The 14,927-nt window shown below is 41.2% G+C and overlaps 1 protein-coding gene across 1 annotated transcript; it reads left to right on the forward strand.

Moving 5' to 3' along the window:
• The first annotated feature begins 1,663 nt into the window (after window positions 1–1,663).
• LOC110988608 (uncharacterized) lies at window positions 1,664–14,356 on the forward strand. Its single transcript, XM_087137070.1, has 7 exons — window positions 1,664–1,893; window positions 1,933–1,957; window positions 3,194–3,516; window positions 4,237–4,411; window positions 4,742–4,835; window positions 5,470–5,730; window positions 6,175–14,356. The coding sequence occupies exons 3-7, from the start codon at window positions 3,242–3,244 to the stop codon at window positions 12,087–12,089; spliced, it is 6,720 nt and encodes a 2,239-aa protein (XP_086993196.1). The 5' UTR covers window positions 1,664–1,893; window positions 1,933–1,957; window positions 3,194–3,241; the 3' UTR covers window positions 12,090–14,356.
• The last annotated feature ends 571 nt before the right edge of the window (window positions 14,357–14,927 follow it).

A 14,927-nucleotide genomic window follows, 5' to 3' on the forward strand; every position in this document is an offset into this window, starting at 1 on the left:
GGCCGTCCCAGACATTGTGCAATGGACAACAACAAAAAAGATTTGAAAAAACTTTGACAATTTCGTACAAAACATATGAATTCAAAGCTTCATTTGGAAAAGTATTGACTCAATTGTAAAAGTGACATTGAAATGAGGTTCGTGGAACAATTACTCATGTACGGCCGATTTCGGGCAGTTGTCTTGTTCGGTGTGTCCCGAACATAACATTATTCCCTGTACTTCAATGGAGAAATAAGAAGTAAAACACAAGATACAAGTAGTACAAGATTAAATTGTGGATTTAAAAACACGTGACCCAATCTGAGCACAAACTTGACCACCAACAAATTTTGCTAGGATTGAAGGGGTAAGTCGCCAGTCTCGAGTTCACAAGGGTCGAGTTTATAAGGGGCGAGTTTATAAGGAGCTTCATAAGGGGCAAGTTGACCTGATACTCGGTTCACGGCGATGCGAATTGCAAGATCTGTGGGGGATGGGGTTACAGTCAATTCGTCTAACCATGGAGATTTAATAAAAAATCTTTCACTGAATCATCTTCCATGCCAAAGAAGAGGTTGGTTGTCTTCTACGAGACGGAGATGTAAATACATGTACTGTGCAAATCATTGTCAACATACAAATATTCAGCAATAGGAACTTTGCCGTAGGCCCATCATTGGGATTCTGCGACTCGCGCATGTCAGATTTTACGTTAGATATGTAGTCATAATTACCAGTGCTGTACGTATTTGGGCATGCACTGCTTTGTAATAAGATTTCCTTTTATTTATTGGCCGTTTTACGGTGTAGGACCCTCTCATTTTCTCATATACCTCGGGCGATACCCCTGATGGGATGGCGTTAAAAGTAAAGTTTCTCGGTCGTTCGGTGGAAGGCTAGGGTTTTACATCCTTTCAGTTTATACGATATTTATGTGGTTTGTTTATCACAACATCTTATCAGTGTGAAAGCTTCCCTAACGGTGTGTCCTTTTCGGTCCCTTTTTTTTTTTAAAATAGAGACCCAATTGTAGGATTATTAAGCGGTCGTCCCAGACCTTTATCATGATTCCGTCACGCTTGTCTTGTTCTTGTACACCCATTGGAAATACATGTAGCAGTACAACCTCACATAATTTATATAGGCCTACGGCTAGGGATATGGATGGACCCCCTCAGAAATCTCTAGGTGTGCAGTGCTTGGGACATTTGTGAAACTTCAGCTCGGAACTGTCCAAGGTAAATAGGCCCCTATGACAAAACAAGAGTCGAGTGAATGTCGATAAGAACTGGCAATGACAATTAGGGGGGGTGGTAGACATGTGATCACGTGACTGTGGCGGAAGTTGCTTTGTATTTTGAACGTTTCAGTTCGAAACCTTTCCCGGGTTAAACGTCCCGTACTTTATTTATTATTCCGTACACCACAGTCGGGTCCACTGTGCTATTTATACACTTGATTATGTATGCATGATCACAAATACTTTGAGAGCAAAGTCCCAACCATCAATACTATTAACATAGTTGAACTCCTTGGATCAGCGAGCACGAAACGAAAAGACATTTTATATTCCAAAGGTTTGGGTAAACAGGGTTGTAGAAGAAATACAATGCAAAAGAGGCATGTTGGTTGCACTTCACGTGACCATTGGAAGGTCAAAGTTAATATTAACTGTGTGTACGTGCGACAGACGTGGCCGAAACATAATGCATACTGCCTTGTTTGCAAAAGACAATGGAACATGCACGTCTGCTTCTTGCTTCAGCGTACAAATTCTCATCGGATTAAAATGAAAAGATGAATGACATTTCAGTACCGACTGGATTCCTCCTCCAGCCAGAGGCCGTCATCGACTACGGTTTGTGTCAGGTCAAACAAGGAAATGACGAGTTCCTGGGGATGAGCAACGTACCCAACCAGCTTAAGGGTTTGAACAACTAATGGGCATATCCCTGTCGGGTTGCGATTTACGGAGGTAAACGGTTATTATCATTATTATTATTATTGTTGTATTTCTGACAATGTCAAGTGTTGTGGTAGAGACCGTACCGCCAATCTTAAACCACTTTCCGGATAAAATAAACAGAACGAGTAAATGATAAAACTAATGATATATAAATATATATACAAAACAGATTACTAACAGAACAAATCAGAAAAGGAGATAAAATTAACAAAAGAAAGAAATGAAACAAAAGTTATGATAAAATGCGTTAAATTCAAAAGTTACAACGAAAAACGAATACAGGAAACCAAGTAGTAAAAACGAAGAAAAGTAGTTCAGATATGCCACATTCGACGATAAACTGCAGAAAGATGAAAAGAGTGCATTGTAAAAAGGAAAAATATCAAACCACCTTGGTAGAAGGCAAGATAAAAATAAATCAATTAACGAGTCAAAAATTCAAGGATATAGCTTTTAAACATATTCAAAGATGTGGACACATGTCATGTTCAGGTAGACTATTCCACTCATAAGCTGTACGAAAAATGAATATTTAAAACAGTCAGTACGGCAAAAGGGATGTGTAATTTAAGAATTTTTTTAATGAGTGCATCACAGGTGTAAGCTGATCACCTAATAATTGTTATTTATTTTGATGAATATGTGACCACATAAAGATGGATTAACCTTAATGATGAGATCATTGTGACGTCGTTATGTGTCAAACTGTTCGAATTCCCTAATTCAACCCTCGTGAGCCCTCAAAAATGTGAACAATAACCCTCAAAATGGCTTTCACCATCCCATCCAATATAATGTATGAGACCATAGGGAAATGTTGACTGTATGGTGTGGACTCATCCTTCTTGTCTTGGCGCGTAAAAGCAAGCGCGAAAGCAAATTTTCGACATCAGCTCAAATATTTGCGCTGCGAATTCGCGCTCAGTTGAACACATTAAACTCGACCGAAATTTCGCAGCAAATTTTTCGTTACGTCAAAGTAATTCGCTTTGTTTTCGCATTCGCCTGAAAGTATAAACTGGACTTAAGGCTCGTTACAGTGAGCAGGATATGGGCCTTTCGGTTAGGGGTAAACATAGGAGTGTACCAATGTGAATTGCTCCTTTTCTTCATGTACAAGCATTTTGGCCAGGTAACGTGAAAAAACATCTTTACAGTTCCACATAGAGTTTTTACAAATCGGATTCTTGACTTGTTATTTATCTCCGTCTGGGATCAGATTTTGTTAATATTTATTCTTTTTAGGATCGTTGTTAAGTTTCACCATCTGACCTCCAACTTTCGACCAAAACGATGGAGCAGGTCAGCCTTGGTCAGTGGGATAAAGATAGAATTACTACTGGTGCGGTATGCGACCACCCAAGGGCGAAACTCATCAGCAAGAAGATGAAAGCTAAACATGGCCGGAAAGCAGCATTCCTGTCTGTCTTTCCAATCAAAGCCTCATCAAGACTCACAGACGACGACAAAGAACTTGTGCCCCACCCAAAAAGAGCATCCACACCTCAGTGTGAACTGAGCAAACCCCCGAATCATGATCAAACGATCACTAAAGCTGAAACGGAGAGGTATTAGCAAGTACATTATTGAATTTTGCTTATCCTGTTATCAAGTTTGATACAGGTAAAGGTCAAGTTAATATTTAACAACCAGCATTCTGATAATATAAATGTTTATTGTTGTTGCATCTCGATTAGATCTGAGTGTGTTTTTGTTAAACCAAGTTATGCTTAAAACTGATCCCATATTAATGTACATGTATATTCTAGTGGTTCGTCGCCATCATAGATTTATTACTATGAATCATCTGTGCATATCAGTGCAAACTTTTACTTTTCGTTTCCAATTATCAAATCAGAATTTGAATATGGTCATTTTCAGCTCACCAGTGATTGTCTCAGCTCCGACATACGCTAAAATGCAACACGATCGAGTACAAATTAAACGGTGTGGTTAAATGGAAACTAGTCGAGAATTTGACAATTGGTAGAAATCAGAGAGTTTCGAAAAATGCAATGTCCCTGTATTTTCAAAAGAAAATCGCTCTCCAATTTCAGTTCGAGTCGTTATGCAAGTATTTGATTATTTTCAGTACGACTGTCTACACTTCTAGTAGTACGTATTCAAGGTATAAAGTCCACTGTGCTTGACACTTATACTAGTACTGTAACTCCTCATACGTGTTCCAATTATCAGACTCAGGCTTAACCTGACAATTTAAATAAAAACCTAATTCATGAAGTAACTTCAAGCTTTACTGAATCACATTTCTGTTGTTTGTATTACAGTCTTCATGAAAGGAAGGAGAAGTTGCAAGTTTTTGTCCGAGGTTCCTTTTTATCAAGGACACTTTGCCTCCAACTAGATCAAAAGACATCAGTTTCATCCTTGAAGGAGTTAATCAAGCACAAGAGTGGTATCCAGCCACAAACACAACATCTTTTCATCCAGAGAAATTTGTTGGTAAGTCTTTACTTACGACCACCGAAGAAAGTTATCATCCATTATCAGAGTTAGTAAATACAAAGTTTTGAAAGCACAACTGTTACTTTAAATGTAAATGTTATTTAAACAAGTGTTCAAAGCCATGTTGTTACCTTAGGCTCAGTACGTTTCTTACTATTTGTCTGTCTTTGGAGTCTGTTTTTGAAAGATACCCCGACAAACATGCATCCGATTTAAAGATATCTTACCTGCATTTTATGTCAAACAACATTAATGACTTGAAAGCTGTTGGCAATAATTGCAAATCATGAAGGGAAACATTAAAAACCGACAATGGTTAATTTGCAGCTGTGTGACTCGCTGTCTCTTGCTGATCATGGCATACAACAAGACCAGAACATCGAGATAAGAGCTGGTGGTCTATTGGGTGGTGCGCCTGAAAGTAAGTAGTGTCATGTAACTCTTAATCTTTGTTAAAGGGAAGCTGCAATAGAATTCATTTCACACAAACCTTGAAATGCACCTTTGTTTCTCAGTTAAATCCATTTCCAGTTTTGTGTCACGACTTCGGAAGGGGTTTTTCTGCCTGGTTTGTTTTCGTGCAAGTGAGTATTTCCATATTCATGATCAAAACTGTGATGTCATCTCGTGCAAATAAAGTTGCGGCATTTTTTAAGTTTTCCTGGCCTAAAGTTTGAGCATCCAAGCAGAAATTATTTCAGTGAGTACCGGTAAATGCTTGGCGTATAAATGGAATAGAAATAAAATTGCACTGAACCATGTCTTCCCCTGAAGCCAACAACAGGGCCCTCAGTTGTCCAGGAAAGTAGGAATAATAATGAAGTTTGAAAAATGCACGTTTCAATCAGCATTTTCCATTGTGCATCTAGCATCTAGTCAACGAGTTTTCATACTGACACGTCAAAGAAGAGAATTGTAGAAAATTAATGTCCAAGAAAATAACAGACGAGTGTCTAATGAGAAGGCTCAAATTTATTTGCAACTCAAAATGCTGTTCCACATATAAAAAGTTTGTTCTTGTAGATTTCTTCACAAAGATATTTTCAACATTTCAGAAGAACAGTTTGCAAGCAGATACTTTTTGGAACTGTCAGAGAAACTCGGAAGAGACTGGGTGTCGCTCGCCATCAACTTAGACTTTGATAACACACAAGTCGAGCAATTCGAAGAGGGCCATAAGGGGGATATAGTCAGGCAGAGCTTGAAGATGCTAGATAAGTGGTACAAGAAGCAGGACAACCCCGAAGAGGCACCCCAGACTTTGAAAAATGCTTTGAGAAAAACGCACCGTGCTGATTTGGCATCAAAAGTTCCAGGTATAATATTGCATCAAAATGCTACAAAATTTTTATATCTGAAACCGTGCCTAAAACACAATTCTGAAATGTTTATGATGCATTCGGGAATCTCGTGCGTGATATTATTTAATTCCTATTTAATATCAAGGATGTGCCTACAGATCGCAAGTATGCTTAGATCCGCAATTTTCCACAATTTTTCGCATGACCTTTCAACACAAACTACATGTACATGTAAATTCCCTTTTATAATTGCATTTATGCTGCACCCAATTTTTATTCGGGTGGTTACAAAGAGCTAATTAAAGGAGTTCACATTTTGGAAAAACATTTATCAGACTTGAATTTACAACGTAAACCACACCAACACGATTGGAAACGTTTTTTGATTGAAGCGAGTTCTTCGACAGAAATTAGGATTTTTGCAGTTGTTGACCCACAGAGAACCTCCTTTTAACCCAGGCGTTGCAGGGGAACATTTTGACGTTGAACAGTGTGCGGAGGAACTAACAGCACACTACCAGCAGACCCTGAAAGTCACTACACACCCGACGAAGAGAGGCACGTCCGTGGAGATTGGTAGACTTTATGTAAACCAACAGCTTCTTGAAGAAACCAACCTGGCAGCTCCTAGCTGCTCATCAGAGTTCAAGATACACCCGGCTGCCACCATGAAAGTGGGGCATCTGAAAGGCAAGTCGCAAAGAGGTACCCCTGGTCGCTCAGTGTCAAAAGTGGAAGAAGAGACGGGGTTTCTCTTCCAAAACGTACCCCTTGATTCATACGAGGACATGCTTACCCTCAAAACAAATCGGATATTAGCCACAGCTGAGGCAGGTTACGGCAAAACCACGCTGCTTAAAAAGATTGTGTATGATTGGGTGGAAATAAAGACAAATGGGACGCAACAAACTAACCAATCCCAACCTGGGACAAAGTTTGGTCTGAAGGATTACAAACTTGTCTTTCTCATCGAAGTTAATCGAATGGGTAAGAATTTTGACGTCGTGGATGCCATTTTTTCGCAAATTCTTACAGAAGGTAGATTTGAGAAAGAAGACTTGGAGAAGTATATTCGGAATAACCAAAAGAGCGTGCTGATCCTTCTTGATGGCGCAGACGAAATTTCTCTGCAAAGGTTGACACACACAAAACAGCGCAAGGATGAAATTAACTTGAGCGATATGCTATCGTTCAAATCACTGAAGTCGTGTAAAATTGTGGTAACGAGTAGACAAAAGACAGCAAATGAATTGCTGACAATGCATGAACACTTCACAAAAGTTCATGTGGCAGGCTTCGATGAGAAAGACAGGGAAAAATACGTAGGAAAGTACTTGACAGATTTTTCCAAACAAAGCCAAAAGAGCTTTCTTGATACGGTCAATGCGTCTAACACATTCCGTAGTTTGGCGGAAATCCCCTTGTTTCTTTGGTTGATGTGCTTCACGTGGGCGGAAGAAGGAAAATTGCCCCATCAAATAACGAAACTCTTCAGTCACAAAATTGAGCATCTTTTCCAGCGTGTGGACAGCAAAGAAACAGACAGCCAAGCAAACACTTACGCACATGACACCAAGACAGACATTTTTGCCCTTGGCCGGCTTGCTCTTGAGGGTTTGCTCGATCCAGATGGACCAAAACTTTATTTCATGGCCTCAGAGATCAATAGAGAAGACAGTGATATTTTCGAAAAGGGTTGTAAAATTGGCTTGCTGTCGAAAACAGAAACTGTGTATGGTCTCACAAGCGTCACTCTCTTTTCGTTCCTCCACAAAACTTTCCAGGAATACTGCGCTGCAGTTTACCTCGATAGCTTGTCAAGATCTGACAAGAAAGAGTTTCACAATGTATTGTCAAGCATATTTAGTGGCGACGTTGAAAGTGTTGAATTTCTTCTCCGCTTCTGCTGTGGACTGAACAAGAACACTGCCCAGACAATAATACGAGAAATTGATGGACTTTTAGGGCAAGACAAAATGAAGGAATCATTACACCGAATTTCGACATTGCTCTTATTCGAAGCTCAATTAGACTCCCTTGTAGACGAAATAGTTGGGACTGGTAACATTAAGTTTACATTCGAGATCCAAGGGGAGGATCTCGTGGCTGCGCACTACCTTGTTCAAACTGGGTCTAAACGTAAAGCTCTGGACATAAACAGTGTCAAAGCTAAGTGTGACAGTTTGGAACATTTAAAACTGTTAAAAGACATAGTGAAAGAAATAGAGTGTAACATCTCTTTGACCCTTAACCTTGCCAACGTGCATTGGAGTAACTTTGTCGATGATTCCCAAGGCATGATAAAGCACATGAAGAGATTAGATGTGCGAACCGGTGACTGGAACATCTTGCAACTTTTTGACATGTTATCCTACAAAGAGTCAAAAATAAGTACCTTGGTCATCAAGAACACCATTTCATTCGAACTGCTATCTGAACAGATGGTGACACCTGGACCAATTATGAGCTTGACTGTATTGGCCCTTGCGGACACTGGCATGAAAAGCAAAGACATCGAGTCACTCTTGTCCCTTCTTTCATCAGCTGGCAGCATAAAGACAGTTCTTTTGAAGGATAACGATCTGCACGGTTTGCAGGCTGTGAAGATCAGCCCTATTCCGTCGCTTTGCGAGCTGCAGCTTCATGAATGCAGTCTGACAAAAACTGACATCGAGCCAATTTTCTCCCTCCTTGCGGCAGCAGCCAGCATAAAGACGCTCGTCCTAAAGGGCAACGATTTGCACGGTTTGCAGCCTGACCAGATCACCTCTGTGCCTTCTCTCCGAGAACTGTACCTGTACGAATGCAATTTGACGAAGAGTGACATTGAACAGGTGTTCTCTCTCCTTGCAGCAACGGGCAACATACAGGTAGTGGTTCTCAACGAAAACGATTTGCAACGTTTGCAGCCTGCCAAGATCACCCCTCTTCCATCGCTTTGTGAACTACACCTGTATGAATGCAATCTATCATACAGTGAAATTGGGCCCCTTTTCTCCCTTCTTACAGGAGCAGGCAGCATCAAGAAGGTCTTCCTGAAGGGAAACAATTTACGCGGCCTGGAACCTGTCAAGATCGAACCTGCTCCTTCGCTTTCTGATCTGCAGCTTCAAGAATGTGGCCTAACCAATTCTGACATAAAGCCACTCTTCTCCCTTCTTAAAGCAGCGGGCAGCGTCGAGACAGTTGCTCTGTCGGGATGCAGCTTCCGTCGTTTCCAGGTAGACAAGTTCACCCCTGTTTCTTCACTGTGTGCACTACAGCTGCACGAATGTAATCTGACTAACAGGGACATCAAGCCACTTTTCTGCTTCCTAGCAGCAGCGGCCAGCATAACGAAAGTTATTCTTTCGGGAAGCGATTTGCATGGTTTGCAACCCTTCGATATTACCCCGGTTCCTTCCCTTACTGAGCTACAGCTTCACGAATGCAATCTGACGAGCACTGACATTGCACCACTTTTCTCCCTCCTAGCAGCAGCCAACACCATACAGAAAGTTATTTTGCATGGAAACGATTTGCACGATTTGAAGGCCGACAACCTCACTCCAGTTCCTTCGCTTTGCGAAGTACAGCTACAAGAGTGTAGTCTGACATGCTGTGACATTGGGCCACTTTTCTCCTTTCTGGCAGGTGCGGGAAGTGTGAAGACAGCTCTGCTGAAAGGAAATAATCTGCACGGGTTGCAACCTATCAGCATCACCAAAGTTCCGTCACTTTGTAACTTGCAGCTACAAGAATGCAGCCTGACGACCAGTGATATAGAGCCACTCTTTTCTCTCCTCGCAATGGCTGGCAGCATAAAGGAAGTTGCTGTGTCCGGAAGCAATTTTCACGGAATGCAACCTGACATTAGTGACAAGATTCCCCCTATCCCTGGGCTTTGTGAACTGCAGCTACATGAATGTAACCTGGCACACACTGACATGGGGCCACTGTTTTCTCTTCTTGCTGCAGTGGGCAGCATGAGGAAGTTAGTCCTGTCAGAAAGTAATTTGAGTGGTTTGAAGCCTGTCCATGGCCAGGTCCAACCTGTTCCTTCGCTCTGCGAACTCCACTTGTACGAATGCAACTTGACAAGCAATGATATTGAGCCACTTTTCTCTCTTCTGGAGGCAGCGGGAAGCGTAAAAACAGTTGTTCTCCATGGAAACGATCTCCACGGTTTCCAGCCTGTCAAGATCAATTCCGTTCCGTCTCTTAATGAACTCCAGCTACAAGAATGTAACCTAGCCATCGCTGACATTGGTCCACTCTTTTCTCTCCTTGCAGCAGCAGGTAGAGTAGTGAAAGTCGGTCTATCGGGAGGCAGTTTGCACGGTTTGCAGCCTGTGCAGATCAGTCCAGTTCCTTCGCTTTGTGAAGTGCAGCTACAAGACTGTTGCCTGAAAACCAGTGATATCGGGCCCCTTTTCTGCCTTCTTGCAGGAGTGGGTAGGGTCAGGAAAGCTGTACTCATAGGAGGCGATTTAAGTGGTTTGCAAGATGTCAAGATCGTCCCGGTTCCGTCACTCTGTGAACTCCACCTGTACAAATGTAACCTGACAAATAGTGACGTCCAGCCACTGTTCTCCCTCCTCGTAACAGTTGGCACCATCAGGACAGTTGTCCTGAAAGAGAATGATTTACACGGCTTACAGGCTTTCAAAATCACCCGTGTTTCGTCTCTGTGTGAGCTTCATCTGTATGATTGTTGTCTGACACCCACTGACATTGAGCCCCTTTTCTCCCTCCTCGCAGAAGTGGGCAGCATAAACACGCTCGTTCTAAAGGACAACAATTTGCACGATTTAAAGCCTGCTCCGATCGCCCGTGTTCCCTCGCTTTGTGTAATTCAGCTACAACGTTGTGAGTTGAGACGGAGTGACATTGAGTCCCTTTTCTCTATCCTTGGAGCAGCGGGCAGCGTAAAAACAGTCGTCCTGAAGGGAAGCGATTTGCATGATTTGCAGCCTGTTGAAATCACCCCTGTTCCCTCACTCTCTGAAGTTCATCTACACGAATGTTGTCTCACAAACGGGGACATTGAACCACTTTTCTCCCTCCTTGCAGCAGCGGGTAGCATAGAGACAGTTGTTCTGAAGGGAAACAAGTTTTCCAATTTGCATCATGCCCAGATCCCCTCTATTCCTTCGTTGTGTGAACTGCACCTGTACGAGTGTTGGCTGACAAGCACTGACGTTGAGCCGCTGTTTTCCCTTCTCGCAGCATTGGGTAGCGTAAAAGTAGTTCTTCTGAGGGGAAACAGCCTGCATAGTCTTCAGCATGTCAGCGTGTCTGTTCCTTCGCTTCGTGAAATGGAGCTACATGAATGTGGTCTAACAAACAGTGACGTTGAGCCACTCTTCTCTCTTCTTGCAGCAGTGGGCGGCGTCAGGGAACTCGTTCTGCATGGAAACGATTTGCATGGTTTAGAGACCATGAAGATCACCCCTGTTCCTTCTCTTTGTGAACTACAGCTACAAGAATGTTGTCTGACAAAAAGTGACGTTGAGCAACTTTTCTCCCTCCTCAAAGAAGCTGGAAGTGTAGACAAATGTGTTCTGAGGGGAAATGATTTGCACGGTTTGCTGCCGGTCATGATCAAGCCTGCATCGCCCCATAACCATCGGCCACAAGATCGAACCTTGACAGAACGTGGATCATCTTTCTCCTTTCTGTCCCTATTCTTGTCCTTTCTGTGCTTTCTGTTTTTCTCACTGTTTGCAGTGGCGGCAAGCTTAGGTAGAGGTGCTCGGTCAGCAATCAGTTATTATTGGTACGGTTTGCGGCCTGTCAAGATCGACCCTGTTCCTTCGCTTCGTGAACTGCACCTGTACGAATGTGGTCTGACAAACAGCGACGTCGAACACCTTTTCTCTCTTCTAGCAACAGCAGGCAGCATAGAGAGAGTTGTTCTGAAGGGGAACGATTTGCACGATTTGCTGCCTGTCAAGATCACTCCCGTCCTTTCGCTCGGTGAACTGCATCTGAGCGAATGCAATCTGACACCCGATGACATTGAGACGCTGTTCTCCCTACTTGAAGAAGCCACCAGCCTACATACTGTTGTCCTGAACGCAAACAGATTGCACGGTTTGTCAGAAATAAACGTCGTTCCTTTTCCATCCTTGAGCAGACTATTTATGGCTGGCTGTGGTTTGGATAACAGTGATATCAAGGCCATTTTTCACTTGCTGTCATCTCTTGGTCATGTCAAGATAGCCAACTTAGCGAGCAATCATTTCAGCGGAGGAGTTACAGAGCCGTTGGCTCCTGTTCCTTCCCTGCTCTTTTTGTCTCTCGGTGATGGAGGACTCGCCTCCGTTCAAAATCTAGAAGGAATAGACTTTGGAGAAATGATAACATTCCACATTTTTACCGTCTCTGAATAATGACAACGATGCATGAATCCTATGATAATCGAGCTCACGTCTATGCCTATCACAAGAACGTTAAGGCCGGTTCAAACTACAGGCGAATGTGAACGCAAACCGAATTTGACGCCACGAAAGATTTATGAAAAATTTCGCTCGTGTTGAAATGTGTTTATCTTTTGCGAATTCGCAGCGCGAATATTTTTACCTGCCCTCATAAATTCGCTTTTATCTTTGGTCTCGAGCCAAGTACGAATGAACCTTTTATTTAGAATTTACCGCACATTGTTCAGGAAACATTGAAACCAAGTTACAATGGACATTCCTGCAAATTATCTTGGAGCATGCCTGGCAACAACACAAATATTCAAATTTAGCCCACATTGGGGAGATTACATGGCATCCATAAAAGAGTAACTTCATGACATAGCATAGTTTGGTTTTAATTTGAAATTGTAGGTAGCATTGAGATATAATATTCAAGACACAATAGATCTTGTTCACACGGAAGCCGTTTTTTAAATCTTGTTCCCTGAGTCTACCATATTTAATGTAAATTCGTTTGGGGGTGGTGCTATGAAGTTGTGGTTAATTTAACTTTTAATTTGTTGCTGTTATGTTTACTCTCAGGTTCCCAAATTGAAAAGTTAACTTTACTTTCAAATCAAGATGGCCGACACAAGGTCATTAAAACAAATAATTGAGAAAAAAGTTGTTGCCTACCTGTTCTCTATTCCCATTTATACATGCACTGGAGGAACCAGTGAAAGAATAGAAACGCATTCGCTGAAGAAGGTTTGAAGGCTGGTCTTAATTAAGTCTCAGTACTACACCCGTTATCTCAAAATCTATGGCAAAATCGAATGGTAAACGATCTTGTTTCATTGATGTTTGACTTTTTCAGTTCTAACAAATACTCAATTTCAATCTAATGTAACAGGTGAATTGAAGAGAAACAATAAACTTTGTATACTTGAGATGGAGGCATAATCTTAAAATGCTGAGGCTTGTGAAGGTATGACTTTTAAGCTCGGTATGAGAGCAAAGCTGGAGTGTAAAGACTGCCTAAAGTTTGCTATTGCTGACTGCACCTTTTAACCATGCATTACATATGATGAATGAAAACGACAGTTACATTTAATACTTAAGTGAATAGTAAGGAAAATGTTTCAGGCCTTACAGTCCAACATTCAATTAACTGTGCGACTTAAATTCAAAGTTTGGCGGCCAATTTTTACAACATTCTGAACATAAGTAAAAGATGAAAGATTCTGACAGTCTGTCATGCAGTTTTTTTAATCATTATGTTCAAACCTTCTTAATCAAGAAACAAGTCAGTCAAATCTTGTTGGCTTGTTTGTGCTTGTAAATATACTTTGTTCAAAAAGGATTTTACTTCAAACTAGAAAAATAGCCTCGTACTTGTAAGTTAATTTCAGGTTTTATATGTAATACTATCAGCTTGTTCACAATATATAGAAAATGTATTGAACATTTTGTATATTTTTCAATTAATAATAAAACTACAATACATGACGTCACGTGGCATGTATTGAGTGCCACTGTTTTTATGAGCCTCGGTAACAGTCGATGGGTGTGGTGTGTGTATTATTACACTTAAAAAAAGTACAAATTCAACCTGTATCTCCGTCCGCTTTGTATTTTGATGAGATACAAATGAGTGAATATCAACCAAGGAGTCTTGTAATAACAAGTACTTGAAAAAGATTTTCAAAAAACTGCAACAGCAATAACAGTTTTTTATAATGCCAAAGCATGGATTTTAATGAAAACGAGTAGCGAGAAGCACTATTATTGTCGCCGTAATTGTAAAAATAATTTGCATAAATATGTGCAGTTTTTTCACTTTTCACCGACGCTAACAAGACATGGATATTTTTTACATGTGCATTTCCAAAAAATTCATATATAGACTGTGCATTAAAAACGTTAAAGTGTGGTCCGCTAGTATTGTCATTTAGTCGAACTGCTTTGTGAATGCTTAATGTATGAAAAAGATTCAGCACTTCCTATAATGACAAACCCAGTTTCGCCTTACTTGCACCATTTTCGTATTTATCTGTCAGTTCACCGTTATGGAAATGATTCACACGAATCATCCACAAGAAAACCATTGACATTTTCTTTTCATTTTCTACTGAAAGCCAACCGAAAACTAACTGAGTTATTAATGTTGCCTCATTTAGTAACGTATGCTGTTACTTTTAATACTGACACCTTTGCAAATAAAAGAAGACTTTGTATGGTCATCCTTCCAAATATTATTCAGCTTCGCATCGCATTGTTTCATACTCAAATTTGGAACCATGTGCACGCGGGAAGGAGTGGGCATTGCCCAAAACACCATGTGATTACGTCGTCGTGATGTCACACCTGCGTGCACACCTGGGGATTGGGGTTGATTCTGATTAAAGCCATTAATGATGATTCACTGTCACTTTTTTGCAACTTTTAAGCACGGCAGTCATGGTGTTCATCAACGGCGGCGAAACGATTTTCAAAATATTGGGGGCAGTAAAAGAGACCATCAGGCATCGGCCATTAACCATTAAAAGTCAGATGCATTAAGCCCCACCTCATTACCTGCAGGGGACATGCCCCCTCCTTTCAAAAAAGTGTGATTGTGTGGGGGGGGGGCTAAGCCAGTGGTCAACTTGTTGGGACATCGATCATTTCAAAATGGCGAGGGGCTTCACGACTGCATTTTAGGGTAAAGTAAATCTTCAAAAGTCATTGGTTAATGAAAGGAAATTTGAAAAGAAAATAAAAAAAAATTTATTTGATGTGCGTCTCGAACACCTGGGAAATTCGGGAGTAATTTCCTGATTTTTCGAA

This window comes from Acanthaster planci, linkage group LG05, assembly GCF_054643075.1.
Source record: "Acanthaster planci isolate LZ-2023a linkage group LG05, COTS_SCS, whole genome shotgun sequence".
NCBI classification, from domain to species: domain Eukaryota; kingdom Metazoa; phylum Echinodermata; class Asteroidea; order Valvatida; family Acanthasteridae; genus Acanthaster; species Acanthaster planci.

What these genes read in the sequence shown, in the direction of transcription:
- LOC110988608 (XM_087137070.1), top strand. Translation starts at nt 3,242, where the DNA reads ATGGAGCAGGTCAGCCTTGGTCAGTGGGATAAAGATAGAATTACTACT. An exon ending in ACTAAAGCTGAAACGGAGAG is followed by an intron (nt 3,517 to 4,236) that starts GTATTAGCAAGT and finishes TTTGTATTACAG; the next exon opens with TCTTCATGAAAGGAAGGAGA. An exon ending in ATTGGGTGGTGCGCCTGAAA is followed by an intron (nt 4,836 to 5,469) that starts GTAAGTAGTGTC and finishes TCAACATTTCAG; the next exon opens with AAGAACAGTTTGCAAGCAGA.